Raw genomic sequence first — 17,500 nt, 5'->3', positions numbered from 1 at the left:
GCAGAATTAAAAAGGCCACTCAGCTAATTAAAATATAGAAACGATTAAGGTTTTGTCTCTCTATTTTTTTTTTAATCTTTATTTCTTGGCTGCCTTCCCGTCATGCTTTCCTATGTGAATTCAGACTCATTTTCATACAAGTTTGGACCTTTGCCCATGCTAAGATAGATATGAGCATACACACACACACAGACAGACACACACACACACACACACACACACACACACACACCCACACACACACACACACACACACACACACACACACACACACACATCTATGTACATATCTCCATCTCTTTCTTCTCTCTATAGTCATATTGTCTCATTCTCTCTCTCTACCTCCACATGTATGAACAGACACACATGCGTGCACACACAATCAGTCAGACCAGCTCTTTCTCTTTCCTCTCTCCTCTGTCCACTCCCGCTGTCTCTCACAGAGACACAAACAAAAGACACACACACACGGCCATTATTTCTCCTTGCTTGCACCCCCTTGGCCCCTCTCTTCAGAGCCTCCTTGCATGCCCCTGCGTTTATTAAGCCTTTGAGTCCCTCCTGGCGAAAAGGGGTCTCAGGTGACGGAATATTCCGTCTATATCTGTCTCCGCGTGTCAAAGCTTTATGTGAGTCATCCTCCGAGCCCTCGCACGCGCCCACTCCCCCTCCATCTTCTTTCAGGAAGTCCTGCCTCAGAAATACTTCAAAAAAAGCACCACAGGCTACAAAATAGCCTCTGTTCGCCAAAATGACCCCTGATTTCTACGTGGCATCTAAGCGCAACACTTTCATTATGGGATATCAAACAGAATTTTTTTCTCTCTATCTCTCTTCGCCTCTCTCTCTCTCTCTCTCTTCTCTCCTTTTAAAGTTCAGGGCTTCTTTGTAGTCTGGTAATAACAACCTGAAACGATGACACATCGAATGAGTTGACCACTCCGTCTCACAGTGTGGCTATGTCTTTTAAAAGGTCATAATGGCTCTGGGCTTTGAGGGGAATGTGCCTCTGAATAGCTGACTAATAGCCGTCATCCACAGCAAAAAGCCTGGTGATCTGTTAATGTAGGACAGTAAAAGGTTTTCTTTGAAAAAGTGCATGATGCTGTTAGTCCATTTCACATTATTAAGAGCTGTTATTGGTTATTTGCTTGAGTGAGTGTGTGTGTGTGTGTGTGTGTGTGTGTGTGTGTGTGTGTGTGACACATACTGAAGATTTTGTTTTAATTGTGTAATATGTTTCTTCCAACAGTCATAGCACAATGTTTGCAATGACACTGACTTGGCCAACCACCCCACACACACACACACACACACACACACACACACACACACACACACACACACACACACACACACACACACAAACTATGGATAAGAGCCTTATACAGAGCTGAACCTATGACATTTCTGTCTGTCAAGTTTAAAAAGACACTTCAGAGTTCCTCTGCACATGGGAGCTTGTCCATGCCTCGCACCACGCATGAAGACAGGTGTGAGATTTCAGCTTAATAGCAGACATTTATCAGTCTACAGCACACCCCTCCATTTAGCTGACAGCCAGTGTGCATCTCTCACAATTGAGTTTGACAGGAGTGAGCACCGCCAATGGAAGGAAATGTATGTGTTGGCACTTCAGTGGGACAGGCCCACTATGTGCATGTGCATGTGTGTGTGTATACTGTATATGTGTGTGTGTGACACATGTGTATGTGCATTTGTGTGTGTATGTGTGTGTCTGTGTGTGTGTGTGTGTGTGTGCCTGTGGTGATGGTGTGCTTCTCTGTCACACTTCGACAAGGAGGCATATTTTCAATGCAACTGACAACCGAATCAGGCCCGTCCTGCAACTGATTGGCTCTAAGTAAGTAACTCTTTCAGAGAGAGAAAAAAAAAAATCATGGCTACACTTTCTGCATGTCTAACAACAGAGCAGAGTGCCCCCAGTCTGACAGGAAAATGAAGGCAGCATCTGCCTGCAGAGAGAAGACAATAAACTGAAGCTGAGCAGGAGAAGAAGAGGGATTCTGGGTGAGGAATGCTTTGACATGCAGTCTGCATATCACCCACCATAGGCTTAATTAATAACTTAATGAATTGTTTTCCCCCCCCCCTCACAATGGCATTGCTTTCATCCTCTAGCACCAAGAATATTTATTTTTCTTGCTTGTTTGCTTTTGTAATGGACTATTCCACCCCACTTGGGTGGATTGTCATCTCGGTTGTAAATAAAGCTCTATTTGCACTCCTGTAGTCGGTGCTAATGATTCAAGCACTGGGCTTGTTACCACAATAAACAAACAGAGCAGAGAGGGAATAAGTTAATGAGCCAAGTCAAAACTGATACTGATATGTGTGTCTTTCTCTCTCTGTGTGTGTGTGTGTGTGTGTGTGTGTGTGTGTGTGTGAGAGAGAGAGAGAGAGAGAGAGAGAGATAGTGTGTGTGTGTGTGTGTGTGTGTGTGTGTGTGTGTGTGTGTTTGTATGAACCCAGACTTACCGATCATATGGTCCTGACAGACAGGTTCGGGAACGTGGTCATCCTCCCTCTCCCCATGTAGGGTCAATTTTTGGGTCACCAGGATGGTCTGTAGGGGAAAGCACATGTGGTGGTCAGCATCTTTCAGGCATCTTTCCAGAAATTTATTTTCAGATCGCCATAACGTAAACCAGTGGACTTTGGAAGTTAATAAAAACAGCCATAGAGTTGTCCTCCGCCTCTGAGGAAACTCAAGAGACCAGTCATTCCTCAAGGCTTCTTCACACCTTAGCAAAGATAAACACCACAACCGTACCTAACATTAACTAAAACTATTCAAACTGGCTTACTCCATCCTCATGACCTGAATCCTACAACCCAAACCCTGCATGAAAAGCTGCCTTTAGTTTGCAGAATTGAGCCTGTGAGAGGTTTCAGATTAAGAAGAGCGTTTGTCTTTTGTGGTGTTCCTCTGTAATAAAACCATCACTCCCCATCACCTCCCTCAGCTGAGCTCCAGCTCTAATCAATGCAACATGGAGATAAGATCCCAAGCAAACAGAGATTGGGTTAAATCAATAGCCCTGTTTGGAGAGCCGTTAGGGCTTGTTCAGGGCAATAAGCTGAAATCCATTCACTGGCTTGGAGGCAGTGGATTTCAGCACAAACTAATGAAGTGTGGTCTTTGCTGGGCATTGCCGAGGCGTTTAGCATCGACACAACCAGGGGTGACTTTCTGGAAAAAGTCATATGAGTCGTTGTTGAACCACTGTGGTACGACGCAACTTTCGCTCAAACAACCTACTGACAATTGTGTCTAGAAAGTGTCGTAGTTCAGTCAAAAAATAGAAAGTTCTGTTGTTTATACTACTTTAGTGCAAGCAATGTTGTTAATGATGTCATGCAGCATGTTGAGTGCATACATCAGTCCTACACATTAAACCAAGGCATTTATGGAGCTACATCATACATCATACATAGTAATTGTTGTGAATGAACAACTACCTAATAATACGTGTAAGAAAATATTTACAGTGTGTTGTGTTCCAATATGTTCTTATTACAGCCCACACGCAGACCATGTTTGAGAACTATCCTTTTTAGAAACAACCAAAGCCATGATGGTTCCAACTACTGTACCAAGATTGCGACAGAAGTTAGCTATCAACCCTTTCCAGAAACAAACTCCATATCTGTTTTGTTTTTATACATCTCTGATCATCAGGAAGGGTGATGATGACAGACAATGCTGTTTTTCCCACAAGTATTGAACACATGAACACACACCGAAAGAATATAAGAAGGCGTTATATTGACTTCTGTGTGAAAAAGGCTGGCTTTGTTCGTAGACCAAATGTAGACCAAAGAGCTTCTTGGAAACTGGAGTGTGAAAGCCCAGTGTGTGCTGATCACAGTGCATGACAGTGGCAAGTATTGGCTTATTTAGGGATAAGTCTTAAGCATTCAGAAAAAATATATATTTCTTTTAGTCTTCTTCTTAACACAAATGTTTCTTCAAGGCCATCAATCATGTGTGTTTGTGTGTGTGTGTGTGTCAGTGATGTACAAGAGGTCCAAGTTGTTAAACCACGAAAAATGTTGCCAAACCCACAACCTGAACCACTTTTTGTTTTGGAAAAAAAAATGATTTGTTTTTATTACTTTTTTTTAGGGGGGGTATAAGACAAATACTTTTAAACGAGATAAGAGTACCCTCAATTGCATGTTTGCTGCTAGACTTACAGTAAATATTCTACTGAATTTGAGAAACTAGGCTTTAAGATCGTCTACTGTAGCTGACACGTGACCTAAATATCATCAAAAATATTTTGGTTTGAGTTGGCACTGGTGTCCACAGGCAACTGTTCATTTTGGATCAATCAGTGCATTTCTATAGTGTTTGTGTGTATGTGTGTGTATGTGTGTGTGTGTGTGTGTGTGTGTGTGTGTGTGTGTGTGTGTGTGTGTGTGTGTGTGTGTACAAGTGTGTAAGACAGGGGGTGAAGCAGAGTGAGAGCAAGAGACAGATGTGGATCGATTGTGTATTCACTCTTGTGTGCTTATGTGTCTTTGTATGTGTGTGTGTGTGTGTTTGTGTGTATGTGTGTGAGAGTGTAGAGGCAAACAGAATTGTCAAACACACACACACACACACACACGAAACAAAGACAAACGTGAATGCCAAGACAGAGCTATAGTTATCGTCCTTGGGCACACATGGTGAGAGAGCCGCCTTCAGTCCCTCACCTTCATTCTAATGCTGCCCTTCAGAGTGACGATGGGGGCAAATCCACGCTGCTCAGGGGAGTGACTGAACAGTGTGCAATCCAGAACTGACAATGGATTAAGCTTGTGAAAAGCAGCTCTTTTATATGCAAAAGTTTAAACGAGGGGGCACGAAGAAAAGCAGAACAAGAACACCAAGAGCAGGTGGGAAAGGATGAGAGGAGAAATAACCCCTTTGTTGTATTCCTGCAGAGGGAAGATAGGAGTGGCTGCCTTGGCAGTATTAAATGGGCCCTTTGTAAATTGAGTGTTGGTGATAAGAGCGCTCTCTTTGCTATCGAAATTCCACATCAGCCGGATTGAATTTCCCTGCTTATATCCGTCAGACCCACTCTTTCTCTCTCCTCTGTTCACTTTTTCTCTCTCTCTCTCGCTCTCTTTTCATTCCCCTCTCTCTTTAGCTATGGCTACTCATCTTCCTACAGTCTCTCATCCCTTCTTTCTTTCATCTACCTTTTCTCTGACCATAACCCCCCGCCCATCTCCAGCTGCTAAGGTCACTGTTCAATAGCAGGTCTAGTCAGCTCAGCGTGGTGTATCTGCTACCGAAGGCTCATCTCTCTAAAAAGCGTGGTTACAACAATAACAGATAACACATACTAATCCGATACATTTACACACACACACACACACACACACACACACACACGCACGCACACACACACACACACACACACACACACACACTCACACAGGCACGCACACACACACACACACACACACACACACAGACAGACGCACACACGCACGCACGCACGCACGCACACACACACACACACACACACACACATACACACACACACACACACACACACACACACACACACACACAGACAGACGCACACACGCACGCGCACGCACACACACACACACACACACACACATACACACACACAAACACACACACACACACACACACACACACACACACCTACCTCAGTGTTTCTTGGAAGAAAAGAAGGCATGGTGAGGAGGATTGAGAGGAAAGATGCAGAAAATATAATCATAAGGAAGATGGGAAGAAAGAAAGAAAGAAAGAAAGAAAGAAAGAAAGAAAGAAAGAAAGAAATGACAAGAAAGAAATGACAAGAAAGAAAGAAATGGAAAGAAAGAAAGGAACAGCAGGGGCAAAAGCGAGACAGATGGAGAGGGTATGCACTGGAGACAGACATGCATAAAGAATGAGAGGATGAGCAATGATAGGCAGAAAGAGTGAGGGGGCCGAGAGGGGAGAGCAGGAGAAGGCCCTTAAGAGTGACACAGAGATGAATAGAGACAGAGAATCAGAACAGACAGATAGAGAGAAAGAGAGAGAGAGAAACCAAGACAGACATTTAGAACGACAGATAGAGAGAAAGAGAGAGAGAGAAACCAAGACAGAAATTTAGAACGACAGATAGAGAGAAAGAGAGAGAGAGAAACAGAGACGGAAAATACAGACAGACAGATTAAAAAAGAGAGACTACAGCGTAGATAGGAGAGGAAAGGGACATATTGAAAGTGAGAAGGGAAAAATGAGAGAATGAAAAAGAGAGAGAGATAGAGAGTGTGTGAGAGAGCAGAAATCCTTTCATTTCCTGTGGCCACAAACACGAGGGAATCGTGGAGCCTTGTCTGTGTGTGTGTGTGTGTGTGTGTGTGTGTGTGTGTGTGTGTGTGTGTGTGTGTGTGTGTGGTTAGAGGGTGGGGGTGTTACTGGGGCTTCTCATTCCGGGTGCCGGATGCTCACCGTATCGGAGCGGATCTCTACCTCGCCCTTCATCTCCCCGCTCCTCCTGGCCAGAGAGATGGCCGCCACCGACGCCGCGTGGGGGTCACCCTTCGCCACCGTCCTGCAAAATGAAGTGAAGCACCCAGGCACTTGGTTACTCATCTCCCGTCCAGATCCCCTGGCCATCTCCTCTGTCCCACATGATGTAGTTCGGCAGGTGGAGAGAGAGATTCGGACGATAACACACACACACACACACACACACACACACACACACACACACACACACACACACACACACACACACACACACAAACACTCACACACTCCCATGCCACCAACATCATCACTGACGCTGCTTTATCAACCAGCCTCCCATCCCGAGTGGTCCCAGTGCCTGAGCTTGTATAACTGATCTAATCTCTTGGTGGAGCCATGGCAGCCTTCTTGAGGGATATCAGTAACAATTCCTGATTGCAATCTACCAGTGGGTGGGTGAGGTGTTATTTACTGGGCCGTTGGCACAAATGCGTTTTTCATGCCTTGACTGTTACAAATCTTTAAATTCTCTCCACATTTTCTGTCTTCTTTTTTTCCTCTGCATAAATTATGTGTTTAGATATGGTGTGGGATATACAATGCATGACACATTGACAGATCATTGTTATTTTACACTGTGGTGGATAGAATCTTCAGTTAAACGCATTGGGCATATATATTTCAGCATGTTTTTAGTTCATGGGCCTATACTTAACTTTAAAAATACTGGTGCTCCCTAGACTGAGTCTGCTAAGACAGAGAATCACAGCTCATGCATATCCCTGGCTATAATTACAGCAGGGTTTCTGCATACAAAAATAGAAGTGGTTGAAACTAAGCATACTCATTTATCAGCTTTAAGCTACTTTTTTTCACACAACTTAGCAGGAAATTGGTCTGTGAATTATCAGATTAATTAACATTAATTTGCACTCAACACAAAATCGAAATGCTTTCATAAGAATGATGGGAATTAATGGGGAATTAATGAATCAATTATATCAACAAATTCTATGTGGATTTATACACTATAATACGGATGCCTCAATGGGTCAAAGTGAGCATTTTTGTTGTTAAGGTGAGCATTTATTTTTATAAGCTACTTTTGCATTCCCTCACAATAACATTAGCATTCCCTTGTTAAAAGTAATAAGTGAAATAAAAACCCCTCCATAACACTTTAGTGGTACATCACAAAGACATCTCAGAGAAAGTATTTTGCAGTATTTTTAAAAACGCAAATAAATTAAAGTTATTAATACATTTTCTGTGTTATTTTCTGTGTCTATTTAATACACGTATACTGTCAATCTCTGTGTCCATATGCTGTAATATAATGTATTTTGGTGGCCATTTGATGAGTGTGTATTTACACTAACCTGCCCAGCAGCTCCTTCACCAACTGATCTTTGCCGATGTAGGTGGTGGAGGACTGCAGCTGGTTGGTTATGTGTCCCATCTGAATATTGCAGTGATCCATGATGGAGTTCATTTTATTGCTGTTGTCTGCGATGACAAACTCTTGGCTCTCCTTGCTCTGCGAGTCATTTTTCTTCTTGTCCTTCTTCTTGTCGCCCTTTGTCTGCCGACCTCCGAGCACCGAGCCGATCTTCAGCTCCTTCTTCTCCTCCTTGCCCTTCGGACTATCCGTCTTCTTGCCGTTCAGTGCCGGGAGCTTGGACTTCCTGAAGCCGAACCAGTTGGCCAGCGAAGAGCCGGTCTTCTGCTTGGCCTCGGAGGAGTTGGACCGCTCCAGCCCTTGGATCTTCTGCACGTTCTCCTCGATGCCCATCATCACCTTCTCCTCGATGGAACACACCAACGGGTTGGTCGCCTTCTCTCCTTCGTCGGGCTTGCTCTGATTGGCCGTCGACTGATTCTGGGGCAGGACTTCCTGCTTGCCAATTGTTGTCGAGCCTTTCCCTTGGGGCAGCACATCTGGGCTGCTGGCAAAGGAAGTGGACTCGAACTGTGGGTGTGAGGACACCTTTGCCGGTCGGCGAGAGTTCTTGAGGCCCTGCCGGTCCGAGAGAGGAAGGCTTCGAGCCTCCTTCTGAGGGGAGGGAACGGCAACATCCCCTTTGCTGCCGATTCTTGTGGCCTTGTCTGGGAGGCCGTGGTGGCTACTCGACCCGGTGATGCCTTCGATCTGAGTGGGCCTCGAGACCGACGGGGATGATCCGCTCTCTGTCAGGCCAGCGCTGCCTTTGAGCTGCTGCATGACCTCAACGAAGGAGCTCTGCCTTGACAACGAGTTTCTCTTCTCCGCCGTGTTGGTGATGATTTGAGTGCGGACTTTCCCCGGACCGTCTGCGTTCGCCGCCGCCACCGCTGCCGTGTTGATGGTGGGCTTCTCCATGTAATTAGTGCTGAAGCTCTGGCTCCTGGCCTTGGCTCCGTTCATGCCCAGAGCGGGCTTCAGGTGAGGTTTGGTGGTGATGGATATGGATCGCTTGAACAGCCGGCTGTCCCTGTCCCCAGCCTTGTCCCCCAACATCCCACCGCCCTCCCCTGGAGGGGTCGTCTGGGTGCTCTCCTCAATCGAGTTGCGCTGAGGGGGTGGGAGCGGAAGTGCTTTGGGATCCGCGGTGCCTCGGACGGGAGGCAGGTGGAGGTGGTACGGAGGCGGGGGTGGCGGCGCGTGCTGCTGCTGCTGCTGCTCAGTCTGCTGACTCTGACTCAGTCCCTCCGACGAGGCCGTCTCCTTGGAGACCGTGTTGATGTGGTCCTTCTCCTGCTTCCCGGGGATGGTCGAGCTCTTCTTCAGGGCGATGGGGGACTTGACGAAGGCCTTGAGACCCACGGGAATACGGGTCTTTGCAGCGGCCTCTGCGGAGTTGTGGGGACTCCGCTGGTGGGACGCCACCTGGGGAGGGGAACGGGGATCTGCACAGTCCTGAGCCGGGCATTGCTGGACAGGAGTCTTGTTTGACGACAGGTGTCCACTCTCGTTAGTAAGAGGTGCCTTCTTGGTCTGGATTGTACTGTGCTGCGAAGCCGCTTTCTGAGGGGCAGCCTTTTGGGAAGTTTTGGGCGCCGGGAAGTCCTGATGGTCTGACGGCCCATGGCCCGGAGAAGACGTGGAGAGGTAGAGTTTGGTGTGGACCCGTTTTGGCAACCCCCCTTTGGTGGGGGTCTGACTGGAGGAGGAGGAGGAGGAGGAAGACTTCTGGATGTTGTGGTGTTGGGCGCCACTCTCTGCCAATTTCTGCGGGTTGACCGTACCATACCCTGCATCCACTTCTAGAGTGTCCACATCCTTCTGAGGGCACGAGTGCTGCATATTGGGGTTCGATGGAGGCTGGTAGCTGGGCGGAGGGCCCCTCACAGTGTTGGGCGTGGTGGGGGGAGGGGGGCCTCCGGCTTTAAGTGCTTGAGGCAAGGCCTCGTAGTTTGGTCGTATGAGCAGGGAGGTGGTGCGTCCGGGGGGAGGTGGCGGGGAGGGAGACCTGAGTTCGCTTTTCGCCTTTTCAAAGTGCCTGTCTCGAGTGGGCTGCTCGCCATAGTCCGTAGTGTGGGCGAGGTGCCTGCGGGACAAGTGAGGGGAGCTCGACAAACTCCGACCCCACTCACCCCGAGCCGGCAGCTTGGAGCCTGACAGTGGCGCTGTCTTGGGGCTCTGTCCACTGCTGGGCGCCTTCAGGAACCTAGAAAGCTTTACTGGAGGTGATGAAGGGGATTTTTCCTGAGACATTGACCCAGGGGTCCCGCTCGGTTCTGTGCCTGGACCCAAGGAGACCTTTAACGGGGAGCTCTTGCCCCGTGTTGCGGGTATCTTGGTGTTGCTAGCCTTTGCCGGGCTTGCGACGTTTGTCATCGGAGGCACAGAGTGTCCCTTGTTGGTGCGGTTGTAAGGGGGCTTGATGAGCTTGTGCTGGTGGGTCCCAGGCTGGCTCTGCAGCCTCTCAGTGCTTCCTTCCCTGCTGCTGCTGGTCCGGCCGGTCATTTGTACCCGCAGGTGAGTCTCCCCGGGCTTCTCTGGTGACTCCAGAACGCTGTAGTTCCTGTTGTTGTGGCCGCCACCTCTCAGTCGGCTGGGTCTCTCCTGCGCCACGAGCTCCGCGTAGTCAGGGGGGCCCATTTTGGTCGGGGTCTCATTCGAAGGTGCTACGTTCGACAGAGGTGCACCGCGCCGCACCTGCGTCTCGCAGAGTTTGATCGGCTGGCCGTCTGCGTCGAAGATGGTGGAGATGCTCTCCTCTGACTGGACCGCCTTCGAAGTCTTCTGGTCCTTCACGAGACTCAGAGGTCGAGGCCGGCTGTCCGCCGACTGTGCTCTCACTTGTTCCCTCCTGAGCCGGTGCATCTGGTCCGAATCCCTGGAGAACCGCTTCGGGTCCTTCTCGGGAACCTCCGCGGTCAGTCGGGCAACGGGCGTCTGCTCCGAGAGGGCCTTCACTCGAGCGTTGTCGTCGGGGTCGTCCGACTCGGAGAGGTGCAGGGGTCCGTCAGTCTCGGTGGAGCTGAGCTCGTACTGCATTTGCGTAGTGGGAGTGGGCGCCGAGCACCTCTTCCCGCTGAAGAGGAAGCCGTTAATGAAGCTCAGCAGCCTCTCCGGACGCTCCTGCGAGCTGTAGGGCGGAGGAGGCTCGCTGGGGACCTCCTGCGTGCCGTTGCCCCCGCCGACGCTGTCCTGAATCCCGTCCCAGCTGCACAGGCTGTCCGACACGCTGTGTGACAGCTTCTTCGAGCACAGCCAGACGCCGTCCTTGCTCGGGACACTGTAGCGCTGCCGGGCGCTGGCCACGTGCGCCGACTCGTCGTCAGCATCGTCCGAGTCGTAGACAAACTTCCTGGCCTCCCTGACCAGAGCAGAAGTGCAGGGGGGGCTCGGAGCGGACTTGGAGGCACCCAACCCGCCGGCCTTCATCCCCAACGAGTAGATGCCCTCGTTGGAGTTCATGCAGTCCTTGAAGGCCGACTTGGGCCGGCGGGAGGAGGCGGACGACGACGACTCCTTCGGCCGGCGACGCTGCAGCCTCCGCAGCCCCTCCAGGATGTGGCACTCCTTGGGACGAGCCGGGAACTGATCCTCCAGGGGAGCGCAGATGTTGCTGGGCACCGAGGAGCCCAGGCCTGACCTCTTCTCCCAGGTTAATGAGGACTGTGGAGGAGAGTCAATAACAAATACATTGAGACAGGAGAAGATGTCAGGAGTCAGAGAGAGAAAATATGCACACACTAGACTGATGGATAATGAAAGACAAAGAGAAGAAGGTAGAGAGAGAGAGAGAGACAGACATACAAACAGACAGACAGATAGATAGGAAGATAGGTAGATCGACAGATAGACAAATAGATAGACACATAGATAGATAGATAGATAGATAGATAGATAGATACTGTAGATAGATAGATAGATGTTGAAAGATTCAATATAGGAATTGAAAGAGAAAGTCAGAAATATAGAGTAGAAACACCAGAATTTACACATACATTAAGCACAGAGAAGCCCACAAAGCCCACAGACAAGGCCTGTAAAACTCACACACACACAGCAGCCATTACAACTTGCACATAAAATGAACCCAGTGATGTTCAAACATGTGTGTCTTTTACTGCACAGCTCCCTGGCGCTGGAGAAATCACCTAAATCCCACAGTTATACGCGCTGCTGACTCGGCTTAGCCATCATTACCTTGACAAGCTGTTACTCCACTGCAGCTGTATGTCAAACGGACGAGCGTGCTGCCGGGCGGGCGGGGACACACACCCTCTCACACACCTCTGGAGCGCACACGCCGCGCTGCCGCAACAGGGACGCTCAACAGAGGCCGCACACTTTCCCTGATTACCTCGAGGCTAACCAGCTGCTCGGTCACCGCTCTATATGCAATCCCGCATTTCGCCGTGAGTGCGATGCTATCTCGTCAGCCTGCTGAAACAATGTCAATGGCATTTTACAGGCCTGCGAGTGTGGAGGAGGGCCCATTTAATGCATGAATCGTCACCTGTGAAAAATCCTCCACCAGTCGGCTGCACTGTGGATAGGGCATTTTTGAGAGTTTATATTGAAGGTTGGCTAAATGATTTCTCTTTCACTCTTCACTCTCCCCACCCACTCTCTGTGCCATTCTAACTCAGTCTAAGCCAGTGTACGCAAGCTGCTTCTGTGTGTTTATGTGTGTGTGTGTGTGTGTGTGTGGGCCTGTGGCAGTCTGTTCACCAAGGTGAAGGCTCTTCAGATATGCTGGGTCAAATTCCGTCTGGGAGAGTGAATGCACAGTGTCTGTGACAGCATGTGCACTGGGCACGTGCCTGTGCTTTACCTAAGGTGGTTCTTTAACATAGTCATCATGTGTGTGTGTGTGTGTGTGTGTGTGTGTGTGTGTGTGTGTGTGTGTGTGTTTGTGTGTGTGTGTGTGTGTTGCCAGAGTAAGTGATTGTGCACGTTTCCACTTGCATGTGTGTATCCAGGTGTGTTAAGCTAAGGATACACATGTGTTTGTGTCTGTGTCTACCCATCTAAGTGTATAAATAGGATCGAACATTTCTACTGTATCTGTGGATGCGTGAAAGTTTGTGTGTATGTATGTGTGTCTTTGATCATGTGACTGATACGTGGTATGCATATGTGTGTGTGTGTGTGTGTGTGTGTGTGTGTGTGTGTGTGTGCGTGCGTGTGTGTATTTACCAGTTTGGCACAGGAGCGGCTGTCGTTCCAGGTGTAGGAGCCGCTGGAGAACTCGCTGCAGGCGCTGGAGAGCGAGAGCTCGCTGCTGCTGCAGCTGCTGCGGCCGTACGCATGCGCACACACCGACGCAGTGAGGCTCAGCTGGCTCGAGCACTTCCCCACCGGGAGACCCTTACCGGTCAGTTCCTGAGAGAGAGAGAGAGAGAGAGAGAGAGAGAGAGAGAGATGGAAGGACAGGGGGACAGAGGGAGGAAGAGAGAGAGAGAAAGAGAGAGAATGGAGAGTGAAAGATGGAGACAGAGAGCAAGGGAGCAAGGGCAGTGGAAGAGGGAGAGAGAGAGGGAGGATGGTAAGAGGAAGCCAGGCAGAGAAAAAATGGAGAGAGTCGGAGGGAGATAAAAAGGGAAAGTGAAGAATAGATGAATGGAGAAAATGAAATAGAGAGATAGAAGGAGGGGGAAAAGGAGGGAGAAAGAAAGGAAAATATATGGAAGGAGGGAGGAAGGGAAGGGACAGAGCGAGGGAGAAAGAGAGTAAAATCTTCATTAAAACCACTGCCATGTGTCACCAGCCAGCTCTTTTACAGCAGTTCTGCAGGGCAGCAACAAAGACCGCAGGCCAGCAAATGTTAATGATAGATGGACAATAACTACGCCAGAGGAACAACCTGAGGGGACACCAACACCTGTTTAAATAGGGATCCAAATGGAACTGGTTTTGTTTATTTGTTTATTTGTTTGTTTTGGTTTAGTATATATCAAATGAAGATGTGAAAGTGACCGGTTTGTGTTGTCTTGCAAGTGTAGTCTATCGAAGCAAACAAGGTAGTGTAGCTTTGTGTCATTTTCTCATAATTTTTTGCCGGAGCTTGACAAAAATAGCAACCAAGGAAGTCAAGGAGAGAGTGAGAGTGAAAGAGAGAGAGAGAGAGAGAGAGGGAGAGGAGATAAAGAGGCTTAAGGGGAAGGCCAGGGACACAAAGAGAGGGAAAGATTGACTGTCTCTGAAACGATGAGATCGAGCTGACACCAGAGGAGCAATGGAGTGTGTGTGTGTGTGTGTGTGTGTGTGTGTGTGTGTGTGTGTGTGTGTGTGTGTGTGTGTGTGTGCGGCAGGGACAGGGGGACAGGTGGCGAGGGTGATCATGGCCGATAGAGCCTCCATCAGTCGGGGCAAGGTCATCTCCTCGGAACGCGTGATAGGAAGATGATGTCATCGACCTCTGACTTGGCGCTGACAGACTCCATATCGCTCTTACCCTGGGTCAGAGCCAACCAGTCTCCACCTACTCAATCTCAATACACACACACAAACACACACACACACACACACACACACACACACACACACACACACACACACACACACACACACACACACACACCTAGTGTGCCCAATAGATTATGTTTCCAGCACAGCACTTTGACTTTTCATAGTGTTTAGTGTTTAAGTGTGTCCATTTAGTCTCCCAGCTTACATTAGAAACACCTAATAAGCCCCAAAGAGGGGTTTTCAAATGCACACATCTATATCATTGATTTAAGTCTGTGCATATCTGAACAACTAGTGTAGCGTATAGATTTTTGCCAATCCGACTGACCAGTCCATTTTTATTGTATTCCTTGTCTTAGCCAAATGTTTTATTATTCATATGCCTGTTGGGTTTCAACCGCATGGTGGATTTCTGAATTTAGATTTCTATGTCAAATCACAACAGAGGTCATGATATTGTCTTCCAGCGTAGCATTACATTAAGAAAACATGAAAAATACCGACCATGTATGCTATTTGGAATGTGTGTGGGTGTATGATACCATTTTCAAATGTGCATACGTTTGTGTGGTCTGTGCGAGTCTATTGTATTGTATTATGTATGTATGTATGTTTGTGTGTGTGTGTGTGTGTGTGTGTATGTGTGTGTGTGTGTGTGTGTGTGTGTGTGTGTCCATGCATGCTTGTCTGTAATCTCCCTGACCCCCTCTACCTCGCCGTAATCCAAGAGCAGGTTCTGCCACGGCGGCGGCGGAGACCAAAAATTGCTCGTCTATTGGATACGTTGGGGCGTTATTACATGTCCATTATTATTTTATCGCGCGTCTGGCCGGCCCCGCTGCCCTCTCCTGACCGCGCGCACAGTCCCCCGTCGCTCGGCGCAGACACAGAGACGGAGCACAGAGACCCGGAGCGGTGAGACGGAGCGGTGAGGAGTGGAGGAGAGGGCCTTCAGGAATGGAGGAATACTTTTTAAGGAGCCTTAATGCATAATATATAAGATGAGTAATGTACTACAGGGTCCTCGGCACTGCTCCTGTTCTGATGGAAGCTGCCCCAATCGATGGGGTCTTGGTAATATGACAGCGATTTATTCCTCGCCAGGCCAAATGATACTGCATGATCTCGCAGCCCTGTACACCCCCCCCCCCCCACACACACATCCCCACACCCATGATCCCCTCAACCCCCTAATGCACACACACACACACACAGACACACACACACACACACACACACACACACACACACACACACACACACTCACTCACTCACTCACACACATACACACACACAGACAGGCATCACCCCACCCCCCGCTCCCCCCTGCAAGAAAGTCTGACTCCCTGCGTCTTCTCTGTAGTCTGTACATCACATGCTGTGACCCCGCGATCGTTTCCATCTCAGTCCGACCGGTAATGATTGCAGGAAGAAAAGGCCGCCTGGAGCTCTGGTATGTGCAGTGTGTGTGTGTGAGTGAGTGTGTGTGTGTGTGTGTGTGTGTGTGTGTGTGCGAGTGGTACAAGTTGAAGATAAAGCCAAAAAAAAAAACTGAAGAGCAGTTGAATGTGGCAGCTGAATCTGGCATCGTAGATTACATGAACAAGTATGTGTTTCCTCTCTGTCTCACTATCTGCAGCAGACATTTCTATTGTTCTGTTAAACACACACTATTCTGGCTTTGGGTGAAAGAGAATGGCTAAGCGTGTGCTTGCGTGAGTGTGGGGGTCATTGGAGATCTGTGAAAATATCACATAAGGGTGATCTGCATGTGAGCTAAATTATGCATTCTAGTGTCTTTTTGTGAATATTTTCTAAAAAAAAATGTAACATTTATTTTTGGATAATTCAGATCTGGTTAAAATATCATCATGAGTGTTTTTTCTTGTTCTGTAGATTTATTTCAGAGAAGTGTGTAACCGTGTAAGGAAAAAAAAAAGTAAGAAAAAGAAGGCATTTTCATGCAAAATTATTCAATGTTTTTTTTGCCACATGAACAAAAAAGTGGATTGGAATTTGTCTTGGTGCAGTTTAAGGTAAAAACTAATTCAGGTCTGTGTGGAAATCGAACATGCCCATTTTGAGACTACCCTTGTGAACCCAGCCCTGATCACAGGACCGTACAGGTAGATATATAACGGGTAATCAGCAGATCATTAGAATGATACAGCTCTGTGAGGAGGAAATCTTAAGATGAGTTTTTGAGAAAAGTCTAATGAGGCAGCCACAGTCCGTGATGCAAAAGGTTGTGTGTGCGCGCGCGTGTGTGTGTGTGTGTGTGTGTGTGTGTGTGTGTTTGTGTGTGTGTGTGTTCGAACAAGACAAGGGGCATCTGTGTTAGTTTGTGTACAGTAAATGGGTTTATGTGTCAAAGAGAGAGAAAGGTGTGTGTGTAAATGTGTAAAGTGTGTATGCCTACAGTGTGTACAGTATGTGTGTGTGTGTGTGTGTGTGTGTGTGTGTGTGTGTGTGTGTGTGTGTGTGTGTGTGTGTGTTTGTGTGTAAAGTGTGTATGCCTATGTATGTGCATCTATATACTCTTCAGGGAAATTGTGTGCATCTGTGTGTATGTGTGTGTGTGTGTGTGCGCGCGCTCTTACATGTGGTGGTGAGTCTGTGTTCCTGGTTAACAGCAGATGTTTGGTCCTGTCTTGGTCCATCAGCAGATCCCCACTGGACAAATCCATGAGCCGAGAGTAGAGCTTCTGTAACACACACACACACACACACACACACACACACACACACACACACACACACAGATTTAATACACACATTCATTCACTTCAGCAAAGACCTGCACGGCCCCAGTAAATCAAATCATTCTGTTGGTTTGCATTCATATCATTGCAACCAGCAGACAAAGCTTAAATAAGTGTATCATTAAAAAGACAGTTATCCAGCCCAGTCTGAAATGTACAAATATCTTTTCCAAACATTTTGTTTTTGTTGTTGTCCTTCCGAGGTAACTGAGGCATTTATGTAAACACATATGTTTAAGTAAACACTCTTCATGTGACATGTTAACAGGGAGACATGTTTGATAGCTTGTTTGTTATTTTTGCCGTCATGGCCCTCTT

At 48.0% G+C, this 17,500-nt stretch overlaps 1 protein-coding gene across 6 annotated transcripts in view; it reads right to left on the bottom strand.

The window, feature by feature from the left end:
* The window catches only part of LOC125310340 (nck-associated protein 5-like), a 183,580-nt gene that overhangs the window by 22,568 nt on the left and 143,512 nt on the right, over positions 1–17,500 (bottom strand). For all 6 annotated transcript variants that reach the window (XM_048267654.1, XM_048267655.1, XM_048267653.1 and 3 more), the window contains 5 exons: positions 17,021–17,125; positions 13,149–13,334; positions 7,894–11,618; positions 6,494–6,596; positions 2,500–2,587 (listed from right to left, as the gene is read on the bottom strand). In XM_048267654.1, the coding sequence (XP_048123611.1) occupies positions 2,500–2,587; positions 6,494–6,596; positions 7,894–11,618; positions 13,149–13,334; positions 17,021–17,125 (4,207 nt within the window). The remainder of the gene's footprint in view (positions 1–2,499; positions 2,588–6,493; positions 6,597–7,893; positions 11,619–13,148; positions 13,335–17,020; positions 17,126–17,500) is intronic.

This window comes from Alosa alosa, chromosome 17 (genome assembly GCF_017589495.1).
Source record: "Alosa alosa isolate M-15738 ecotype Scorff River chromosome 17, AALO_Geno_1.1, whole genome shotgun sequence".
Classification (NCBI taxonomy): Eukaryota; Metazoa; Chordata; class Actinopteri; order Clupeiformes; family Clupeidae; genus Alosa; species Alosa alosa.
The sequence above is the reverse complement of the archived record's forward strand: the minus strand, read 5'-3'. Positions and strand labels throughout refer to the sequence as shown.